The 24993-nt window shown below is 43.0% G+C and overlaps 1 protein-coding gene across 1 annotated transcript in view; it reads left to right on the forward strand.

Annotated features, from left to right (window-relative positions):
- The first annotated feature begins 2944 nt into the window (after positions 1 to 2944).
- ADAMTSL1 (ADAMTS like 1) overlaps positions 2945 to 24993 on the forward strand; it is a 207889-nt gene continuing 185840 nt past the window's right edge. The window contains exon 1 of the mRNA XM_064140676.1: positions 2945 to 3269. Coding sequence (XP_063996746.1) covers positions 3213 to 3269 — 57 coding nt within the window. The 5' untranslated portion in view covers positions 2945 to 3212. The remainder of the gene's footprint in view (positions 3270 to 24993) is intronic.

A 24993-nucleotide genomic window follows, 5' to 3' on the forward strand; every position in this document is an offset into this window, starting at 1 on the left:
ACTTAGAATGCTGTTATTAATGTCTTGCTGATCTGCTGATTAAACACATACCTTGTATAAACAAAATCCTTTATAGCTCTATCACCTTTTCAATTTAACTGAACGCTGCAGGCCAGATAATTTGATAATGTTCCTACTAGACCTTCAAATCATTACAAGAAATACATTGAGGTACTGGAGCAGTGAAGCTCATGAATGGTCTAGAGAAGTCCTGCGAGGAGTGGCTGAGAGAATTGGGGCTGTTTAGTTGGCAGAAAAGGAAGCTGAGGGGAGACCTTATCATTCTCTAAAACTACCTGAAAGGAGATTGCATCAAAGTGGGTGTCAGACTCTTTCCCCAGGTAAAAATCATAGAATCATAAAATGTTTTGGGGTGGAAGGGACCTTTAAAGGTTGCCTTGTTTAACTCCCCTGCAGTCAAGAGGACCAACTTCAACTAGATCTGGTTCTCTTCTCCAGACTGAACAACCCCTACTCGTACCCATTCTTCATAGGAGAGATGTTTCATCCTTCTGATAATTTCTGTGGCCCTCCTCTGTACTTATTCCAACAGATTCATGGTTTTTATGTGCTGAAGATTCTGGATCTGGACAAAGTACTTGAGGTGAGGTTTAGACACAATGAAGCAGAATCACCTCCTCTGACCTGCTGGCCACACTTCTTTCCATGCAGCCCAGAATATGTTTCGCTTTCTGGGCTGTGAACACACATTGCTACCTCATATCCAGCTTTTCATCTATCAGTATGCACAAGTTCTTCTCTGCAGAGTTGCTCTGCAATGTGGTCTTGTGGCCAGGAGGGCCAATGCCATTCTGAGGTATATCAGAAATGGTGCGTTTAGTAGGTCAACAGAGGTTTCTCTCCTCCTCAACTCTGCCCTGGTGAGGCCACTTCTGGAATGCTGTGTCCAGTTCTAGGCCCCTCAGTTCAAGAAGGACAGGGAACTGCTTGAATGAGCGCAGCACAGAGCAAAAAAATAAAAAAAAGATTAAGGGAGTGTAACGTCTTCCTTTTGAGGGGAGACTGAGGGATCACAGGATGTAAGGGGCTGGAAGGAACCAACCCCCCTGCCAGAGCAGGACACTATTATCTAACACATATCACAGAGGAACACATCCAGACAGGCCTTGAAAGTCTCCAGAGAAGGAGACTCCACAACCTCTCTGGAAGCCTATTCCAGTGCTCTGTGACCCTTACAGTAAAGAAGTTCCCCCTTGTGTTAAGGCAGAACCTCTTTTGCTGCAACTTACACCCATTGTTCCTTGTCCCATCATAAGAAGCAAGTGAGCAGAGCCTGCCCCCCACTCCTGGCCAGCCTTCAAACACTTACAAACATTCATCAAATCCCCTCTAAGTCGTCTCTTCTCCAGACTAAAAAGCCCCAGGTTCCTCAGCCTCTTCTCATAAGCCATGCCCTCCTGTCCCCTAATCATCCTTGTAGCCCTCCGCTGGACCCTCTCCAGCAGATCCCTGTCCCACTTTGGAGAGGAGAAGACTGAGGGATGACCTCATTATTGTTTATAAATATGTAAAAAGTGAGGATGGAGCCAGGCTCTTCTCAGTGATGCCAAATGACAGGACACCCGTGAGGGTGAGGGAAGAGTGGAACAGGCTGCCCAGGGGGGTTATCGAGTCTCCATGGATGAGTTGCAGTGTGTTCTGGTATAGGTGCTCTGGCATGAGGGTTGGACTAGATGGTCTTTCAAGGTCATTTCCAGCCCCTAACATTCCATGATTTTGTGATTCAATCTCTTGATAGCCCAGCCTGTGGTAATACTGAAGACTGCCCCAACTCAAGTGCAGGACCCTGAACTTAGCCTTTTTGAACATTGTGAGGTTCACAAAGGCACACTTCTCCAGTCACGTGGCATCTTATGCCTCAGGTGTGTCAGCTCTGCTGATCCCACTCTTTTCAGGCTCATTACTAGAATACTACCCTCCACCTTCAACATGCATCTACCTTACCTTTTTATTTGGTTATTTTTTCCCCTTTTTTGTCTCAGCTTACTGAGGTACTGCAGCCAAAAGGTTAAGAAGCATTCTTCGTGCCCATCTGGACATAGAATACCCTGCAGAATAATGTGACTGCATGAGATGTTCAGCACAGCCCCATGCTAACAGCATTGAGAAAGAGTTCTGGGATTCAGTTTACAACTCCTGCTTCAGAAAATAAAGCAAACAAAGTAGAGGGGAAAAAATAGGATAGATTTCAGACAATGCAGGGGCATATACATGTGAACTGGATGAATCCTGAAGAGAGTGAAGGCAGCGATTTGAAACTCCTGGCTGCCTAATACTTAAAAGGCAAAGTTCTTGGCTTTTCTGTGGTGCATGGATCTTTGTCTTTCTGTCCAAAATTCTTTCTCCCATAGGCTCACTTTCCCTCTAATGCAGACTAGGGTAGTTTTAAAACTTTTCCTGCAAAAGAAAAGTGATGGAAAGACTGTCAGTTCTGTCAGAAGCAGTGCTGCTTCAGAACTTGAGAAGAGTCAGACGCCTTTGCTGCTAAACAAATGGTGTAAAAGAGTTTCAGAGAGGATTTTCCCACAACAAACGCAAGGCTTTAGTACATTCTCCCTGGTGGATTTCGGCATTTTCCAAATGGTGCTTTTTACGGTATACATTACATATTGACACACATTAAAGTTTCTCTCCTGTTTGGAACAATGCATGCTCAGAGGAACTACTGACCTGGCAATATGCGTGCACACCTCATGGCAAGTGGTGGTGGAGCAGAGCTCCTGAAGGATGGCTCGCTTAAAGCAGAACACTCCCTGAAGCAGTGCCATTCTGCCTCTCTCCTCCTTCTGCCTCCTTCCTCCTTCTGCCTCCCTCCCTCTCTCTCTCTCTCTCTCTCTCTCTCTCTCTCTCTCACTCTCTCTCTTTTATTTTTTTTTTTTTTCCTTTTTGCTTTTTCGTCTCTTCCCTTCTGTCTTTCACTGTTAGCATTTTTCCGTGAGCCCCTCGGCTTTGTCGTGCTGCACGTCTGACTAGCAGGAGGGGGATTGGCTGCTCCCTGGCTCGGCAGTGCTTCCCTGCAGCTCACCCCAATCCCCCCACCCACTCCTGGGTCAGGAAATGTGAGCAGGGCTGATGGAGACGGAGAAGTAAGGCTGAAGATCTGCACCGGCGCTGGATGAGACAGCAAGCAGCCGAGTGCTTCTCAGCCTGTGCGGTGTTCGACCCCAGGTCTGGCAGAGTCGTGTCCATCCATGGAGGGCTATCGCTGGACAACTGCTGGCGTCCTGCTTCTGGCTTGCCTCGTCCTGGTAAATGCCATTTCCTCCCTGCAGCTATGTATCAGCGTAGCTAATACCGTAGCCGTGTTTACATCTGTGTGTAGGGGTATGTTGTGATCTTTAGGACGGCAGAGAGAGTTTGTTTAGAACGAATGTTGTAAATCTTATATTCTCTAAAGTGTTTCAGATCTGAAGCTTCGTTTGCTGCAGGTAGAATCAAGAAGTTGATATTGGCATCAGTTTTGTAAACTTCGAGAGCAATGACTTGTGAATGGTGATTTAACTCGTAGAGGTTTAGAGAACTGTTTCTCCTGGCTTTAAATCGAAGTATATTGTGCTGTAATGGTCCTGGAATTTTCTTCTTTTCTAAAGCTGCAGCCAGCTTAAGTGAGCTCTCATTACTGCTGTAACTCATTAAAGAGACAAGTTTATTCCAGCTGTTGGAGGACGTGTTATCGCACATCCGGTGTGCGTCAAGCTTGTAAAGCTGCTACTTACTATGCGCTCTTCTCACATAGTTTCCCTGGTTATCCTGATGGGATGCTTTGCAGTTAGCTTTGCTGTTTTATTGGGATTAACTGATCCATTTTGACACATATTTAATTTTACAAGTGTAAATTTTATGTTTGCTATCACAAAATCTGCAGTAAGAATATTAATGTGCACACACTTGAAACCATCTTGGCTTAAAGACTTGTCATTCAGATAGCAAAGAACCTTAAAAATCGTGTCAGTTGTATAGCAGCTTGCATCTTCTTATTTATCCATGTAAAAGAATCCATTGTAAACATTGTAAAGAAATAGTAACACTTATTTTAGTAGCTGCACAGTAGGATGACCCTGTTCAAAATACTTTGTAAAAATTATTATAGTTTTTGGTTTGTTTCCTAAACATGTTCTTGGATACAGAATCACTAAAAATAAGAATACTGAACGTGTCTGAACCCACCTGAAAGTCTTATTTTGTTTAAAGGTTTGTTTTCCATTTAAACTAGTGAATGACACAAACCCCCATAAAGTCTTCATAGATTCTCTTTCATTTATGAAAATGAGAAGTTTAGCACCTGTGACCATAATATATTTTGAGGCAATCCTACAGTTCTAATTTAGGGAAGACCAACAACGCATATAACTCAGTAAGATTGTGTGTGGACTGTAGGATTTGGCCCTGTGTTGAGCCCATACTCATAACACTTGAACTTTGCTGCTTGTGAATTAAGTTCTCAGTCTCTAATTCGTGAAAACAAATAGTGCGTTTTTCTGCACACTGTTGCATATTATATTCAGTGACATATGAGTTTGTGTTTGTATGATTTACCCTGCCTCAAGAGATTTCCCCCTTACCTCCTACCAGATCTCTTTGTGCCTTAAAAGCAGCAATTTGAAGCAAGCTTAACGTTATGTTTTGAATTAGGCTATTCTTTTGCTCCATCCAAATTCACAATCTCTCACTTGCTTTCAACAGGAGATTAGTGTCCTTGTAGGGCAATGACAGTTACGTAAACATGCATGAATTTCACTTACACTCTAGAGATAGACATAAGTTGGAGTGTACCTTGGTGTGCATACTACTACCATAGTTTACTGCAGCATGAGTTCACACAGGACATGGTAGAAAGCTCATGGGTGTTTCCGAAGAGAAAAAAGACATTGCATTGGAGCAGGCTATTAGCAACATTGGTATTAGTCTTTAATCAAGTAGGTGGAATGAGTTTGAAAATTATAACAATCAGCACTTGGATTTATTGTTCGTAGCTTCTATAGAATCCTAGAATGGTTTAGGTTGGAAGGGACTTCAAAGATCATCCAGTTCCAAATCCCCTCCTCCATAGGCAGGGACACCTCCTGCTAGAACAGGTCACTCAAGGCCTCATCCAACCTGGCTTTCAACACCTCCAGTGAGGGACCATCCACAACCTCCCTGGGCAACCTATTCCAGTGTCTCAGTACCCTCACTGTTAAGAACCCTTTCCTAACATCTAGCTTGAATCTCCCCTCTGCCAGTTTAAACCCATTACCCCTTGTCTTGTCATTACAAGACTTTGTAAATAGTCCCTCACAGCCTTCCTGTAGGCCCCCTTCAGATACTAGAAGGCCACTATAAGGGCTCTTTGAAGCTTTCTCTTCATCAGGCTAGAGAGCCCCAACTCTCATAGTCTTTCCTCATAGCAGAGATGCTCCATCTTCATGGCCTTCCTCTGGACTCGCTCCAACAGTTCAATGTCCTTCTTGTGTTGAGGGCTCCAGAACTGCACACAGTACTCCAGGTGGAGTCTGATGAGAGCAGAGTAAAGTTGGAGAATCCTCTCCCTTGCTCTGCTGGCCATGCTTCTCTTGATGCAGCCCAGGACATGGTTGCTGTCTGGGTTGCACATGCATACTGCCAGCTCATGTTGAGCATTTCATCAACCCAGACCCCCAGGGCTTTTTCCTCAGACCTACTCTCAGCCATTAGCCATTTACCATTCAGCCTAGATCTGTGGTTGAGATTGCGCCGACCGAGGTGCAGGACTTTACACTTGGCCTTATTGAATTTCATGAGGTTGTACTTGGCCCACCTCTCCAGCCTGTCCAGGTGCCTCTGGATGGCATCCCCACCCTCTAGCAAGTCAACTGTTAAGATATTAAACACCACTGGTCCCAGCGCTGACCCCTGAGGTATGCCACTTTTCAGTGGTCTCCAGTGGACGTTGTTGTTTATCACCACTCTCTGTGTGTGACCATCCAGCCAATTCCTTATCCAGCAGTGCTCCACCCATCAAGTCCATGTTTTTTCCAGTTTGGTGACCAGGATATCATGAGGGACAGAGTCAAATGCCTTACTCAGGTCCAGGTAGATGACATCAGTTGCCCTTCCCTTGTCCACTGTTGCTGTGACTTCATCATAAAAAGCCGCTAAATTTGTCAGGCATGATCTGCCCTTGGTGAAGCCATTGTTGGCTACCACCAATCACCTCTGCTTTGTTTTCCATCTGCCTCAGAGCTTTCAGGAGGATCTGCTCCATGATCTTGCTAGGCACAGAGGTGAGACTGACTGGTCTGTATTTCCCAGGGTCATCCTTTTTTCCCTTCTTGAAGATGGGTGTTACATTTGCCCTCTTCCAGCCAGCAGGAACTTCACCAGTCTGCCATGACCTTTCAAATATGTTGGACAGTGGTTTAGCAACTTCATCTGCCACTTCCCTCAGGACCTGTGGGTGGATCTTGTCAGGCCCCATGGACTTACACATGTTCAGATTCCTTAGGTGCTCACAACCACGATCTTCAATTATAGTGGGCAGATCTTCTTTCTCCCAGTCCTTACTTTTACCCTCTGGGACTTGGACATTTTGGTTGGAGCCTTTGTCATTGAAGACTGAAGCAAAGAAGTCACTGAGCACCTCAGCCTTATCCATATCCTTTGTCACCAGCTCTCCATTTCCCTCCCTAGTCCTTCTTTTCTTGCTAATACACCTGAAGAATTTCTTCTTGTTCTTCTTAATGTCCCTAGCCAGATTTAACTCCAGCTGTGCTTTAGCTTTCTTAACCTGACCTCTGATTGCATGAACAATTTCTTTGTATTTGTCCAGGGTTACCTGTCCTTGCTTCCACTCTCTGCAAGCTTTCTTCTTGCATGTCCAGGAGCTCTCTGCTCAACCATGCAGGCCTCCTGGCATTCTTATCTGCCTTCATCTTTTTTGGGATGCATCATAGAATGGTCCTCCAAAGGCCATCTAGTCCATCCCTCTAAAAGTCCTGTTGTGCCCTTGCCGAGATACACAAGCAGCCAAGAATCAATCTTGAAAAATTATCAAATATATTCCTGTATTTGTAGTAAGACATTGCAGAGCAAAGTACCACCTGAAGTCTTTGCTCAGCATCCTTACCTCAGTAAGGACGTTGTACAGCCCAGACACATTGCACAGTCCACATACATGTGATACAGAGGGACTGCAGAACCTTGCAGGCAGTATCAGTAGTCATTCTTCTGCATTAGGCAGCAAATTATCCTAGTTTTGCTGGAACAGGCATGGTCTGCAGGCTATTAGCAGTTTTGAGTTAGCTGTGCCAATTACCCTGAGCTGCCTGACAGATGTATCCTGTGACATAATCATCAGGCTCATTGTAAAAGGAGATGACTTCTGGGGATGAGCTGAGTGCCTTTTCTTTGAGTTCAATTCTCTACTCCTTCTGTTCCTGCTCCTCAGGACTGTCTTCCCTTCAGTTGTGACTGCTGCATGTGAACTTTATGTGGGAATTGGTGTTACTTTGGCTGTTTCTTCAAATCCATTTTTGTTTCAACCTGGGAGTCTTCTCTCCTTTTCCTGATTCCATTTTTTTGCTGGAAAAGGGTTACTGAGTGATAAAACAACTGCAACAGTCTATCCCTATATGTGCTGATCATAGACACAGATACAGTCTACTTCGGAGCGGTCTGCCTGGAGTGATGTAGTAATGAGAGTAGCTCGCTACACTGCCAGGGCTCATGACTCATTACTCCATCAGGGTTCTTAACGTTCAGAAAAAAATTGAATTAATTTTTGTTTGAGTGGTGATTGAATCAAGTCTATGGTGGTCAGTAGCTTAACTGCCCTAAAACTTTGGGCTCCATGCTCAAACAGTTTCCTTGGCACAAATGAGAGTTAACTACTTTCATAGTTTTTGAGGAACCTGAACCACAACACTAGATTCCTGTCTTGAAAATGTAGTATCAAACTGAATGCAACTTGCAAAGACAGTTTTTCTTTCTGGACAAACACCAAGTATTTGGAGAATTTTACTTCTTGCTTTGTGAACTTTTGCATGCTAAGGAAATATTAGCACACCTCCTTTAAGAGAAATACAAGAAATTAGGCCTTCTATTACAAAGATTTCCCTTTCTGTGAGTTTAAAAATAAAAGCTTAATGTAAGGAAACCATGCTTGTCTAACTCAATAGAAATGTCACCAAAACTACAGCCAGCCATGTATTTATCTGAACTTGAAATAAAATCACTTTATGTCAGGAGGGTATTTAATCACATTTGCATTTGTTGTTTGCATCTTTTCATCAGGTTGTTTGGCTCTCTTTGTTGCTGTTGTAGTACTTAGAGAAGTAACACTAAGAACAGTAATAAGGTACATGTGTTTTTCTGCAGGATTTCTTTCTCTTGACATGCTAATTTGAGCATGGAACATAGTCAAATACAATAATACATTCTTTCCAAGCTCTTTGGCAATACCTTCCCCTATTATCTACCTGGATCCTTCTTGGATGACCACACATATGGTTAGCCAGTGGAATGAATATTATGTTGTTTACATGAGTAGTATGCAGAGCTTGACAGTTCTTGCTTTCATGTGTAGATATGGCTACCTACTGGATTAAGTCTGCTCCTCTGTTTCTACAACAAGCTATGTAGAGAGGGATTTTTCCAGTACAGACTTCAAAGTGTGGACGTGTCTTAGTTCATAGTTAAATGTATGTACAGACTGGCATTTGATCACACCAGTTAGGCAAGAGTGTGCAAGAGTTCAGCTATACAAAGTGGAGAATTACTCAGGTGAAGGAATGCAAGATTTCTCACTGTGATGGTTTGGGAATTACCTGCCCCCCTACTCTTATGAAATCACCCAGACTAGACTCAGCCAGCTGGAGGTTAAGGAAATGAAGCTTTATATTCACAGCGTAGCACAATATACAAGCAGATATACAGAAATATACAAGGTAAAGGTAATACAGAAACGCAACACCTATCCTAGAAATCAGAGTCCCCAGGAGAGGCTCCCAACCACCCTTCCACCTTCTTTCCACCCCTCTACCTTATTCCAGAGTTAAGTGCAAGGTGAGGTTGGAGGATCGGCCAAGTGAGTTAGAAAGCAGAAGGATTAGTTACACAGAAGAATCCCAGGGCACCCACTGTGACAGAGATACACACACACTGACACTCCTGCTCTGTCTTATCTATGTTTTGTGTTCTTGGTTTTATACATCTCAGCAAACCTATGAGTGAAGTAGACATCACTATTGTTTCCTTTTCACAGCCTATAATCTAATTTTTCTCACTAAAACATTCTAATTTGCCTCAAACTAGAACAATCCACCCCTGTCTATTTCACTCAGAGCTTTGCTGATAACTATTTATTTAATCTAAAACAGTATTTACAGTAATGAATATTACAAATTCAGTTCACATATCATTCTGACTATCTCAGATGTAGGTGATTCAGAAGCTCAGAAAAGAGCAAACAGTTTATATCCTCACAGATTAGACAAGAAGAGGGACTCCCAGGTGACATTGGGTTCATGCTCACATACTGTAGGTTCTCTTGTAGATTGTGTCTTTGGATGCCAGGTAGTACCTAGAACAGAAAACCCCTAACAGCTTGTATTATACACTCTGAATTTAAACTTTCTCAGCTAAAGTTAGATTTGTCTGTGGAATACACTGGATTTCACCATTCTCCTGCATTACCCAGTAGGTGTGACCAGGACCTCCAGCAGACACCACCCCTCAGACAGGTTTCCCTTCATCCAAAGGAGAAAATACCCAAAGTCTTTTTCCTAACAGATTCTTTTCATGTATAACAGAAACTTTATCACCATCCACTATTGTAACAAATCTGATTGTGAAGATCCTGCTCTGTGTACTGAACCCCTACTATTTACCATCCAGGTTGCTTGTGCAAATGTTTGTCCCAGTTTTTTTAGAGTTCCACCCCCCCATGGCTTTTAGGGTGGTCTTCAGCAAACCTATGTAGCGCTCAATCTTTCCTGAAGCTGGTGCATAGTAGGGTATGTGATAGATCCATTCAATACCATGCTCTTTGGCCCAGTTTTTCACAAGATTGTTCTTGAAATGAGTGCCATTGTCTGACTCGATTCTCTCTGGAGTTCCATGTCTCCACATGATCTGTCTCTCCAAGCCAAGAATGGTGTTACGTGCAGTAGCATGTGGAACTGGATAGGTTTCCAGCCATCCGGTGCTGGCCTCCACCATCGTCAGCACATACTGCTTGCCAGAACGAGATCGAGGTAAAGTGATGTATTCAATCTGCCAGGCTTCACCGTACTTGTACTTTGACCATCTCTCACCATACCATAAGGGCTTGATTCACTTAGCCTGCTTAATAGCAGCACAAATGTCACAGTCATGAATGACTTGGGTGATAGCGTCCATGGACACGTCAATTGACCTATCACGAGCCCATCGGTATGTTCCATCTCTGCCTTGATGTCCAGACGAATCATGGGCCCACCGAGCTAAGAACAGTTCACCTTGGTGCTTCCAATCAAGGTCAAGATGAGAATTGGTGTCAACTTGAGAAATCTTAACAGCTTGGTCTGCCTGCTGGTTGTGTTGGCGTTCCTCAGTGGCTCTGCTCTTAGGCATGTGTGCGTCTACGTGCCGCACCTTCACTGGAGTTCTCTCCAGACGTGCATCAATGTCCTGCCATAGATCAGCACACCAAATAGGCTTTCCTTTCCTCTGCCAACCATTCTTTTTCCAGTCTTTTAGCCAACCCCATAAAGCATTAACTACCATCCATGAGTCAGAGTAGTGATGAAGGATAGGCCAATTTTCATATTCATGAGTCAGAGTAGTGATGAAGGATAGGCCAATTTTCATATTCAACCACATCAAGAACAAGTTGGACAGATTTTACCTCAGCAAACTGACTGGATTCTCCTTCTCCATCTCTCGCTTCAGTAACTCTCCTGGTAGGACTCCAGACTGCTGACTTCCATCTTCGCGTGTACCCAGTAAGACAACAAGAACCATTTCCGAACAAAGCATAGTTCTTTTCCTGATCAGAAAGATCATCATAAGGAGGAGCTTCCTCAGCATGGATTAGAATCATAGAATCAACCAGGTTGGAATCATAGAATCAACCAAGTTGGAAGAGACCTCCAAGATCATCCAGTCCAACCTAGCACCCAGCCCTAGCCAGTCAACTAGACCATGGCACTAAGTGCCTCATCCAGTCTTCTCTTGAAGACCTCCAGGGACGGTGCCTCCACCACCTCCCTGGGCAGTCCATTCCAATGGCAAATCACTCTCTCTGGCAAGAACTTCCTCCTAACATCCAGCCTATACTTCCCCCAGCACAACTTGAGACTGTGTCCCTTTGTTCTGTTGCTCGTTGCCTGGGAGAAGAGACCAACCCCCACCTGGCTACAGCCTCCATTCAGGTAGTTGTAGACAGCAGTGAGGTCTGCCATGAGCCTCCTCTTCTCCAGGCTAAACAACCCCAGCTCCTTCAGCCTCTCCTCATAGGGTTTATGTTCCAGGCCCCTCACCAGCTTTGTTGCCCTTCTCTGGACACATTCCAGCACCTCAACATCTCTCTTGAATTGAGGAGCCCAGAACTGGACACAGACCTCGAAGTGTGGTCTAACCAATGTTGAGTACAGGGGAAGAATAACCTCCCTTGTCCTACTGGCCACACTGTTCCTGATGCAGGCCAGGATTCCATTGGCTCTCTTGGCCACCTGGGCACACTGCTGGCTCATCTTCAGCCTACTCTCTGCCAGTACCCTCAGGTCCCTTTCTTCCTGTCTGCTCTCCAGCCACTCTATCCCCAGCCTGTAGCGCTGCTTCCAGTGGTAGTCAAGATATAAGACTGGAAATTATATGCAACTTACAATAAATTCAAACTGTCCCATAAAATAAAATTATTAATTCTATTTCCTTATGATTGTACTGTACTGCTGTTGAATATCACCTTCTAGCTTTATTAGACATAATCTCAGTTGCTGGCTGAACTTAGGATCTGTTTGAACTTAGTGCAGGATCTGGACAATGCACTATATCAAGAGATGTAGGAATGAAAGGAAATAAAGCAAGCAGTAAGATGCCCAACCATTCTGGTGCTATCAACAGATTGGCAGAATATTTATTTACTTACTGGCCATATTTCTTTTAAACAGCTTAGACTGTTTAAAAGCTGCTGCTTTTGAGGGCAAGTATAATTGCTCTTAAAATCCCAAGTTTATTTGTGTGATTTTTTTTTTCATTTTGATATGTGGATAGGTTATGATTGTAAATGTGTTTTGGTTATCACATTGTCACAGTTTCTCTGACTTTTGAAAAACACAATGGGGAATTTTCGTTTACTGTGGTGTCATCAATATATGCCTTGAAGGTCTAGCCAGGGCCATATTTTAAAGAGGAAAAATCTGAATTAGATGAAGATAAAAGGGGAAATAATTCAATAGAAATATCCAAAAATAAAAACTTGAGCTGCCACATCTTGTATATAAGACTCTGCTTTTCAAATCCAGACCTTAGCAGTATCATTATTCTCTGGTAGGCTCAGCTACACATCAATGTTTGTCAGCACTAGAGTTAAGTGGAAGTGCATTATCACATTGTACCAGGGTTGAAGACTGGCATAAAGAGGAATTCATGCCCTTTTTGTACAGCTTATTGACTCCAATGTGTGGATATCTCTCTTAATTGGTGACAGGAATAGAAGTATTTATATTTTTATCACTCATAACATTAGAGGGTAGGCAGCACAATAGCAGAAGAAGCAGCTTATATCCTGACAGTGTTTAGGTCTTTCCAGCTTTGAAATTCAATGTGACATCATAAAAAAAAAAAGTAATTGCTACTCTTAGAGAACTTTTTCATCTTGGTACTGCAAACTCTTGTCAAAGGAGTAGATTTTCCTTTCAAGAAACATATTCATTAGTTTGAGGTCAATTACTTTATGATTAAGGAACTAAATGTTAGATAAAGTCAGAACTTTATAGTTAATTCCTAAGGGTCTCATAAGTGATTTTTTTTTTGTGGTTTTTTTTTTGGTCTTTCCTTTTGTGTTGTTTGTTTGTGGTGTGCAGGGTATTTTGGGTAGTTGCTTGAGAGGTTTTGTTTGTTTCCTTTTTTTTGTTTTTGAGGGGGTTTGTTTGTTTTTATGACATGGAATCTTGACTTTTCTCCATTATTCATCTCTTTTTTTGCTTCAACCTCTTCCCTTCCTTCCCTTCCATCTTTCCTTTCTCCATTTCTCTCTTCCTCTCTTTCTCTCTCTCCCCACTCTATTTTTTTTACATAAATATTTCCATTTAAGTTTTTCTGCCTCCACTGAGGCTTAATGTTTCAACCCTTTACATGGCCTCTAGTTAAAATAAGCATATACACAGATCCATGAGGTAACCGAGGAAAATGCCAAACCATGAGAATAATAGAAGTCTTCATTTATTTTGAGTAAGCCTTATAATTGTGGATGTTTATCTGAAATTACACAAATCTTTGGAGAACTTATCTCTCTTCTCTGAAATGCCTCCTGATCAGAGACTGTTATTTTCCTGTTGCAACCTATGGCACTGGCATAACGTTCTGACCTTCTCTGGAAGAAAGTGAGCCATCCTAGGGTGACAGGCTTGTGTGATAAAGTGTTCTAGCTCAGACTTTCAGAGATTCTAAATCTAGTAGACACTAGGTTTGGTGCAGTTAAAAGAAATTTCTGTTAGATGTTGTGTACAGAGTGTTAACTGGGTGAATATCTGAAGCTTAAAGTCAATTTGCTGAAGAAAGGAAAAAAATGGCTGATATGTGCTTCTTTAGTATGTTGGCCTACCTCTTTGTAGGATACAGTGATTCACCTGTGGAACTGTGTGTAATGGAGGGTATTAATTGATGTGAGATGATATTTATTTCAAAATTAATACTGTTTATTAATTTTTAAATTCAGGAGTCTCACCCCCCAGATCACTAATTTTAATAATAATTAGTTCTTCATACAGTCATGGAAATATTATACAAAGGAATAACTAGATCTAGAAATAGCTATCAAAATCTTGTAAACATTAATTGAACTGGAAGAGAAGGCTCCTGCAGTCAATATACCACTTGTAATTAATTATACAGCTTGTGGTTGATTATACTGCTTGTCCACTAGATGGCTCAAGGAGCTCCTTCCTATGTATGGCAGAAGGTAATGGTGAATTATAAGAGGCTTTAAGTATTTACTCACATAGTATTATTTCCTAACTAGCAGGGCTAGCTACAGCTTCAGACAGTACCCAAATGCTTTTAGGGAATTCTGTTACTGTCTTGTCAGATGATGAGGTTTCTGATTCTTCCCAGGCTTTACAGGGTCCTGGGGAAAGAAGGATCTCTGACCTTTACCTGATTCATCTGGATGATCTGTGTGTCCAGGACTTCCATTCTTGGCAGGAGACTTTCAGATGTAGGCAGGATGTCTTGCAATGTGCGAACTTGGCATGATGTCACACTGATTATGCAGATAGATCATGTGGAGGCATTTGGAGCCTTTTCCTGGTAAACTCAAGCAGTGTAGTTTCTGGGCAGTTCAGGATACAGTAAGGCAGTGAGCAATGGCAGCAGGCAGCAGCAGGCATGAATACAACAGCAGAGTACGTTGTGTAACTGCTCATTTATTTTATCAATGCAGTCCAAGACTAATGACCCATGGACACAGAATCACTGGGTGTTAGGATGTTAGGGGTTGAAAGGGAACCAAGGAGATCATCGAGTCCAACCCCCCTGCCCGAGCAGGACCACACAATCTAGCACAAATCACAGAGGAATACATCCAGACAGGCCTTGAAAGTCTCCAGAGAAGGAGACTCCACAGCCTCTCTGGGGAGCCTATTCCAGTGCTCTGTGACCCTTACAGTAAAGAAGTTCCCCCTTGTGTTGAGGTGGAACCTCTTTTGCTGGAACTTGCACCCAGTGCTCCTTGTCCTGTCACAAGGAGCAAGTGAGCAGAGCCTGCCCCTCCTCATGACCATCCCTCAGATGTTTATAAACATATATTAAATCCCCTCTCAGTCAGAATAGCCAATCAGAGTGGCAGTTAGCTGAGCCTGGCATAGGCTTCCTTTACCCAACTTTGGGAAAAACATAGGCCGTGCACAAGGCAGGCACAAGCTAGGCATGTGTACCTTGTTTACCGCAGGATGTAAACAGGAGCAAAACAAGTCTGGGCAAGCCAGTACATGTATAAGCCTATTTTGGCCTACTCAGGCTTACCATGGCACTGTGTCAGCCATCTGTTGAACATTTTTTCTTGAAGCCCAGACAGCAGACAGCTTTCACATCTCACTGCTTAGAAAGCACTTGCTGTACAATATACTTAAATACAGATAACAGTTTTACTTTACTGTCTTTTCTGTGCACCTCTGTGGCCTCTTACCCAAGCAGAAGTTTTCGCTACACAGAAGGCAAGCTCAAAGCCCTTGAGTGTAAGCTGCACTTTTGAACTCATGCTGTTGGGTGGGTTCTGAATTCTGGAAAGTGATATGAGCCGTCCTGCATCTGACCCAGTCTTAGCCTTGAAAACCCTTCTGGCTCAGTTAGGTGACAAGTCTGAGGCTAAGCCAGCTTGGACCTGCTCTGTACTGGATCACCCATGCCTAGTGTTTACATCAGCATGGCAGGATTTAAGTACAACACAGGGGTGTTGTAACTTGGGTCTGTAAGAGCAAGACAGAAAGCTCTTGTATTAAATCACTCTTCTGGGGTGTATATTTTCAAATGGGTAACTGGAGTGAGAGATAGGACTGATCTTAGTTTTATAAGGCACTGTTACGAAATGTTATAGGGAACACAGTGTGCAGCATGTTGAAGTGATACGGTGTCATATACATCCTTTGCCAGCAACACTCCCCCCCAAGCTGTCTCTTGCCCTTTTAGGAGAATAAATGAGTTCATGTTTGGCACATTTTTCTTGAGATCCAGCTTCTAGGTTTGGAAATGGCTGCTTAGCTTCTAAGTCCTGAAATGCTCTTTATTATTTCTTCCCTGTTCTGCTGCAGACTAGAAGCTGTGTATTTCCCAATTAAGTTTTAAAGAGATTGCATATATAGACTTGCTTCAGGGCAGAAAGTATCCCATGGGAATATGGGGATGGCATTTGCAGTATTTTTTGCCTTTAGGGATCATATAATGAGTGGAGCTAATGATGTCATTGCATGCAAATATAGAATCATAGAAACATAGAATGATTTAGGTTGGAAGAGACCTCAAAGATCATCCAGTTCCAACCCCCCACCATAGGCAGGGACACCTCTCGCTAGAACAGGTTGCTCAAGGCCTCATCCAACCTAGTCTTGATCACTCCTAGGGAGGGAGCATCCACAACCTCCCTGGGCAACCTGTTCTAGTGTTTTACCACCCTCACTGTAAAGAACTTCTTCCTAACATCTAGTTTGAATCTCCCCTCTGCCAGCTTAAACCCATTACTCCTCATCCCGTCATTACAAGACTTAGCAAATAGTCCCTCTTCATCGCTCCTGTCAGCCTCCTTCAGATGCTGGAAGGTCTCCTTCAGATACTGTAAGGTCTCCTTGAAGCCTTCTCTTCCTTCCTCACAGGAGAGGTGCTTCAATCCTCTGAATATCTTTGTGCCCACTCTGGACTCACTCCAACAGTTCAGTGTCCTTGTGTTGAGGGCTCCAGAACTGCACACAATACTGCAGGTGGGGTCTGATGACAGCAGAGTAAAGGGGGTGAATCAGCTCCTTTGCCATGCTGGCCACACTTCTCTTGATGGACATGGTTGCTGTGTCTGGGCTGTGCATGCACACCATTGGCTCATGTTGAGCTTGTCATCAACCAAGACCCCCAGATCCATTTCCACAGGGCTGCTCTCAGCCATTCACCACCCACACTGTATTTGTGCTTGAGATTGCACTGACCCAGGTGCAGGACCTTACACTGAGATTTTAGATATGTTTGCAGGACAATGAAGTTCAGTGTGATGCTTTGTCCTTATTGCCTGCATGATAACTGTACCAGGACATACACAGCTAGAAAGGGAGGAGGAGTTATTTCCCCCTCAATGAATCAATGCTTTCCTATTCCTTTAGTAGTGAACCGGTCTCGCATGACCGTTCTGTTAAAAGATGACAACAAGGAGCGCAGCAGTAGAAGGAGTAATGCAGCAAACTTTGATGTATGTCCCTGGCAACCGTAAGTGCCTGAAATGTCATCCTTCTAGGTAAAAAAACAGTTGTCTGCCTACTGCAGTAGGAAGTAAAGAGAGAATACTTTCTCTGTATGTCCAGGAGCAGAATAAGCATTTAAAAAAACTGCAAGGGGATCTTGGTGTTATTTCTTCTCTCTTTCTCAACAAGGCATCTTCCCCGGTATCTTTAAGTGACTGGATGATTTTGATCTTAAAGGGAAAAAATATAAAATCTACCCAGAAGAAAATTTGAACTTTTTTGTTTATTGTTTTTTAAGAGACTGAAATGAAACAATAGGTACTGAGCTGTTTATCTGTACTGAAATCTGATATAAAGTAAATATCCAAAGTATGGTATATAGCTTCACATGTGTGTGTGCTTCTGTGTCAGTACCTTTGTTGGAGCATGGCGTTCCACAGATCAAAGATTCCCTGAACCAGGGGTTTTCTGTAGGAAATACTCACTTCATCCCTTCATAGGCTTTTTGCAAGTGCAAAGAAGGCAAAAACTTCTCAATTAATTTCCAAGACTGTGGAAGCCGGGGAGAAGTGAGCTAGTACTGCTCATCTCACAGCGCAATCCCTAGCAAGAGGGAGCAGCTGCCCCCCAGGGAGCAGAGAAGCCAGTGTATGAGATGTAGCCATTTCTGCGTCAAGATGTCTGATGTTCATTGCAGCTACTCTTCTAGTCAGGTTGTTTACCAGGGAAGATGATGTTTTAGCAGCAGTTTGAAAAGTTCTGCAGGCTTGTTTTTTATGGAACCATGTTGATGGAACAGCCTGCACCTAATCATGGGAGCAATTGTACCTGTAATTACTTGGCATCTCTGAAGTCAGAAGCTCTGGCAACTTGGCCACAAGGATGTTTTCTCTCTTAATTTTCTCTTAATTTTTATGCAAACAGAACTCCCGCTGCTCTGGTCCCAGATAAGTAAGTTTTTCTGGCTTGTATGGTCCTTCTACAGAGTGGGTTGGTAGCAGGTTGATGGGTGTGTCCTTTCTTTGCCTTTGCATGGGGTACAGTCAGAATAATGAAAAGACAAGCTAACTACCACATTAGTTAAATGGTGTTAATCCTTCCTACCCCTGAAGCAGACCCCTTGGGAAAAGAAAAAGCTTGGTGCTCATTCCCATTAAGTCCTTGGATATACTGTGAAGGTTGCCTCGGGGACCTCTGCTTTTGTGAGGTACGTGAAATAGGCAGATGTACATTTGAAGCTGTAGGACAGCTATTGTCGCAAGGATTTCTACTGCTCCTCACAAGAATAAAGCTTACTTTAAGGTCTTTCTTTAGTATGCCGCAGTTACTCTGAAAGAGTGGATGTGCTTTGGTCATACAGTACCGTTTAAAATCAGGTGAAATTCTTTGCACTGATATGCTAAACATTTTTGTGTGTGCATTGCAAATTGGATGTGTCATAGTGTTTTACCTATGATGTTTCCAAGATAATTGCTCTGAGAAGTTTCAACAGCCAGTCAGGAATGTCTTGCAAGTTAACATTTTGTTTGATGGTAGTTACCAATATTAATTCAACTGGCTGTGATTTTGTTCTGCCTTGCTTTCCTTCATAAGCCAGAGATTCCCATCTTTAGAATCATAGAATCATAGAATCAACCAGGTTGGAAGAGACCTCCAAGATCATCCACTCCAACCTAGCACCCAGCCCTAACCAATCAACTAGACCATGGCACTAAGTGCCTCATTCAGTCTTTTCTTGAAGACTCCCAGGGACGGTGCCTCCACCACCTCCCTGGGCAGCCCATTCCAATGGCAAATCACTCTCTCTGTGAAGAACTTCTTCCTAATATCCAGCCTATACCTTCCCTGGCACAACTTGAGACTGTGTCCTCTTGTTCTATTGCTGAGCTGCAACCCAGCCGTTACCTTGAATAGAGTACAACAAAGACATATTAAATAATAAGCCATGTATTTATGTTGGTTAAAGTTTTGAAATGTATGTTTCTTTAAAAAGATGAGGTCATTGGCCTTGCCTGCTGTTACACACCTGGGAGCATTTTCTTTCTGGTTCACTACAGACAGAATTTCAGTACTTTGTGGAGTATATATTTGATCTCAGTGATGAACTAACATCAAGGATTTCTCAAAGATGGAGTATGTATGACTTGGGAAGAATTCATACAGAGATGCACTTGGATGTATCTGGAAAGCAAGGGCAGAAAGACTATATGAAAGTGATTTTTTTTTTTTTTTTTTTTTTTTTTTTTTTTTTTTTTTTTGGTGTTTAAGTATCATTCATTTTCATAGTAGCAAAAGACAAGTGAAGGCAATGGCCTCTAAGGAGCTTTGCGTATTGTCACTGACAGTTCACCATACCCCTAAACAGTGATGGTATGATATAGGCCAGAATATTTGAATTACTTAACCAAACCCAGCAGTGCATGTGATCTAGGAAATAACTGTGGCTTGAAGTCTGTATCAGTGCCTTAGTCCAGCAAGACTAAGTGAATTTTTCACTATCTATATTGCTGTTTAACCTAGGGAACTCATTGTGTGCTTGAATAATATGACTTCAGCAGTGTCCTAATGAGTAGGAAGACTGGAACCCTTGGAAACAGGAGCATTTAAACAGTACAGTCTGCGTTTATGCACACACTCTTTTTGGTAGGAAAATGAAAAAATAGTTGGATTCTGTAGGGATAACTCAGTTCCAAACAAAATTTTTAATTCAATTCCAATATTTGAGTAAGACTTGTTTTCTTAAGGCTGAACTCATAGGCGTTTTGGGACACAAACAGCAGTCATGTTACTTTGATGTTTCTCTCTCTGTACATTCACACATTTACACACATGTACTCAGGAGAAATGATTCTTTCCTCAGGGTTGGAGCCACTGGATGGTCAGGCAGCTGTTGTGATTTAAAAGAGGTGTGACACTTGTACTTTTTTCATATTCTGTAAAGGTTAGATTATTTCTATGTACTGTGAGTTAGCGGAGAGGGTAGAAAAGACCTGTTCATCATCTCATAGTGTGAACAGAACATGAATGCTTCATAACTCTTAAAAAAATCCAGAAATTACTGTTGAACACTGAAGCTCATTTTTTTAAAGAATAATTTTGATGCCTAGCTCTTTTAGTCTTACTTGATTATGTCAGGTTGTTTTATAAAGTAGCCTTTTTTCAGATCATTTGAAAGATTTCTTTTCTAAGCATCTTCATATGAAAGTCCCATGCACTGATAGTGATTTAGTTTTGTGCTCGATCCTTCTTGCTTTCTTACCCAAAAGCATTAGACATTCCTTCTCTTCCTCATTAGCAAGTTTTTTAATAATCTTCTTGCCCCTTTCCTCTGGAGCTGTTGTGTTGGATGGCAGCTGAAAGATCACAGCTAAAGATTAAGTGTGTGTTAGGGTAATGAGGGGTAAGGAAAGAGCTGAATTTGATTAATATTACAGATTTATTTGTTTTAAATAGGTCACGGATAAGTGGAATCATAGAATCATAGAATCAACGAGGTTGGAAGAGATCTCCAAGATCACCCAGTCCAACCCAGCACCCAGCCCTATCCAGTCAACTAGACCATGGCACTAAGTGCCTCATCCAGTCTTTTCTTGAACACCCCCAGGGACGGTGCCTCCACCACCTCCCTGGGCAGCCCATTCCAATGGGAAATCACTCTCTCTGAGAAGAACTTCCTCCTAACATCCAGCCTATACTTCCCCTGGCACAACTTCAGACTGTGTCTCCTTGTTCTGTTGCTGGTTGCCTGGGAGAAGAGACCAACCCCCACCTGACTACAACCTCCCTTCAGATAGTTCCCACCTGAGCCTTCTCTTCTCCAGGCTAAACAACCCCAGCTCCCTCAGCCTCTCCTCATAGGGTTTATATTCGAGGCCCCTCACCAGCTTAGTCGCCCTTCTCTGGACATGTTCCAGCACCTCAACATCTCTCTTGAATTGAGGGGCCCAGAACTGGACACACTGCTCAAGGTATAGCCTGACCAGTGTTGAGTACAGGGGAAGAATAACCTCCCTTGTCCTACTGGCCACACTGTTCCTGATGCAGGCCAGGATGCTGTTTGCTCTCTTGGCCACCTGGGCACACTGCTGCCTCATTTTCAGCTGACTATCCACCAGTACCCCCAGGTCCCTTTCTTCCTGTCTGCTCTCCAGCCACTCAGTCTCCCAGCCTGTAGCACTGCTTGGGGTTGTTGTGGCCAAAGTGCAGAACCCTGCACTTGACCTTGTTAAATCTCATCCCATTGGCCTCTGCCCACCCATCCAGCCTGTCCAGGTCCCTCTGCAGGGCTCTCCTACCTTCCAACAGATCAACACCTGCTCCTAGCTTGGTGTCATCTGCAAACTTACTGATGATGGACTCAATCCCCTTGTCCAGATCATCAATAGAGATATTGAGCAGGACTGGGCCCAGCACTGATCCTTGGGGAACACCACTAGGGACTGGCTGCCAACTGGATGTGGCACCATTCACCACCATTCTCTGGGCTCAGCCATCCAGCCAGTTCCTGACCCAGCACAGAGTGAATCTGTCCAAGCCATGAGCTGTCAGCTTGGCCAGGAGCTTGTTGTGGCAGGTGGTGTCAAATGCTTTGCTGAAGTGGGTAATGGTTTTGCCATTGGTGATGCAGATGTTTGGGACATCCTGAGTTTTGTGTAGACCAAGCAGTGGGTGTTTCCTGGGAAGCTCAGGCTGATTCCCACTTAGAATGGGCAGAAGGGTGAAGGAAGCTCTTCTGATACCAACAGCAGAGCATAATGAGCTTTGATGGCTGTCTACATTTTTGTTCTTTGGTATTTCTAGAAATATTAAATAGGTGTACTTAGAGCAGAGATGAGAGACTTTTTTCAAAGAGGAAAACATTACTTAAAGGAAACTTTACATGGTGTTCACTTTACTCCTTGCAGCTTTAAAGGATGTACACACACATATGCCCTTCTTCCCCCCAACCCCGTTACTTCTGTTGTAGGTATTTCAGAGTCTTAAATGAGTACCATAGGAGTACTTGTTTTGCGTAACACTGTCCTGGGGTACCCCAAATTCCTTCTTCTCCCCTCCTCCTGCAAGTTTGAATGGGAGAAGAAGGCACAAAAACTGTTTTCCTCCCACCCTGCAGGCTTGAAGGGAGAACAGCAAAAGGTGCCTTTCCGCATGTGGGCTGACCCATGTGGAAGCCTGTGCTGGAATCGGGATGGTGGTTGGCTGGGTGGGTTTTCGTACCCAGTATAAAATGATAAATGGACACTTTGTCTAGAGAAGGACAAATAGAGTAAGGGAGAAGGTGAAAAGGTTCCCCATCTTTACAGAGTGCTTGACAGGACAGGTTCCTGCCATGACTGGACTGTCCCCAGGTTTTACCCCATCACTCCTTTTGGATGGTTCTCCTCACTTTTGCACCCTTCTGTGCAAACCTGCAGGCTTGGCAAGCCCTGGGGTTCTTTGAGAGAGAGACTGGCCACTCTCAAACCATATCAGCAACCAACTTCCTGGCTGCCTCCCAGACTGGGGAATGCTAGCAGTTTTGGCTCTCCCCTGCTACTGTGAAGGCAGCGTCATCCTACTCATGGAAGAAGTGCTCGAGATATTTCTCAGTTTGGCAGTTCTGCCGCTTGCCTTGGGATTCTGCTGCGTGGACATACACTGTTGGATATTGCCTGCAGTGTCAGAAGGCTGCTTCTGCAGAGGAATCCAGTAAGGGATCATTGCTGAGTGCCTATCTCACCTCTATGAGTAAGACCTGATGTTCCCTTCATCTTCTCAGCCCGATTGATAGTGGCATAAAGCTGTCTTTATAGCTTAGCCTTTTGCATTTCCTGGCTTCCTAAATATCTTAATTTGCCTATAATATCCTATTTTGAAGAAATACCCAATCAAAATGAATCTGTAAATAAACTAAACTATTTTTTTTATATATAGTTTGAGGGCAGGGTTCCAGGAAAATAAAATAATTCTATTTTTGTAATTCCTGACTTGGCCATCTTAATTCTCTGCCTCCACAACAAACACTACAATGTTCTTGGCTGATACAATGATCATTTTAATGTAGGTACTTCAGTTTAGTTCACTTTTTTTGAAAGCAGGTAGAAATTATTGATCAGTGATAGAGGCTTTGAATTTTTTGTTCTAAATGGTGATTCCTTAGCTAGTAATGGTACTTATCCTTAGAAGCTGAAATAGACCTGCAGTAGACAATCTTCAGATTTAAAATGGCTTTTTCAGCATTACTAGAATTTCAAGCTCAACCTTAACCACGTAGCTCACTAGAGGAAAGGCGTTCACTGACTGTAGATCGAGATGAAATTAATTATGCTTATTCCTCTTGTTAAAAGACAACTTGGAGCTTGTTCCAGCCTGTATGATCACATACATTCTGGAAATATATGGGTATAAAAACAGATCTTGGAATGTAAGTAATAAGCACATGGCTCTCCTGGGTGGGAATACAATTTATTTCTGAAAAATTTGGACTCTTAGAATGTCTAGATGCTTGTAATTTGTGATGAGGTTATGATATTTGCTTCACGTGGCTTTGCCTTGCAGACTTTTTAAATGTTGTCTTTGGACTTTCAACTGCCATGATCATAGAATCATAGAATGTCAGGAGCTGGAAGGGACCTTGAAAGACCATCTGGTCCATCCCTCTGCCAGAGCAGGATCACCTAGAGCAGATCACACTGGAACACATCTAGATGCTTCTTGAGTATCTCCAGAAAGGGAGACTCCAAAAGCTCCCGGGCAGCTGGTTCCAGTGCTCTGTTACTCTCACAGTAAAAAAAAAATTCTCCTTCAGGTTCACATGGACTCTCCTATGCCTCAACTTCCACTCATTGCCCGTTGTCCTGTCACTGGGCATCACCAAGATGAGCCTGGCTCCATCTTCCTAGCACTCACCCCTTACATATTTATAAACTTTAATCAGGTCACTATCTTTCCAAGCTAAAAAGGCCCAGCTCCCTCAGTGTCTCCTCATAAGGAAGATGTTCAACTTCCTTAATCTTTTTTGTGGCTCCCTATCCTTGAGCTGGGGGGCCCAGAACTGGACACAATACTCCAAATGAGGCCTCTGTTTAAGCTCCTGTCCAACTTGCCCCAGTTGAAGCACTTATTTGCAGTTTAAAGGTATATTCTGGCTATCTTCAGAATTTGATCATGTGTGACATTTTAATTTTTGTATTTACCTTTGCAATTATTATGTTGGAATAAATCCTCTCACATTTTAATGAAGGTAAGATAAACTGAGTGTCAAATAACTCTTATACACTCATTAGGCAAATTCACTACCATCTCTTAGACAGAATTTATTTACCTTTATTTCCATCAGCAGACCCAAACCAAAATTACATCATACTAAATGTGACAACAACAAAGAAATTGTTCAATTACCCATCTAAACTGTTTTCTGAAAGCTGTGCTGCAGAAGGAAGGGTTACATGTGTTTGACATGTATGCAAACAGCATCATGAAGCAAATTGAAAATGGAGGTTGGCATCACCACAGAATCCTTTGCTAAGTGGAAGTTTTTAGCTACACTAAATAAAAAGTGTTGAAATAGGGCAGCAGGATCGGAGTGGAGGTGCATCAGCAGAGCTGTTTGAAGAAAACTTGTCTTCTGCCTGCTTGGTTTGTCCATGTTCTCATTCACAACGTTTATTTGATTGCAAAACTCTAAATTGTTTCATGGCCTTTTCAGACTATCTTTTTTTTTTAGTGCTTGGATTCTGAATCCCTTTAATTTGATGGACTTCTCATTTGTCAGAGGCTTTGGACCAGATCATGGAATCATATCATGGTTTAGGCTGGAAGGGACCTTTGAAGTTCATCTATTTCCCAGATGTCTGACATGATCAGGGTCACTTTCCACTGGATTAGGCTGCTTAAA

Source organism: Pogoniulus pusillus, chromosome Z (assembly GCF_015220805.1).
Source record: "Pogoniulus pusillus isolate bPogPus1 chromosome Z, bPogPus1.pri, whole genome shotgun sequence".
Classification (NCBI taxonomy): domain Eukaryota; kingdom Metazoa; phylum Chordata; class Aves; order Piciformes; family Lybiidae; genus Pogoniulus; species Pogoniulus pusillus.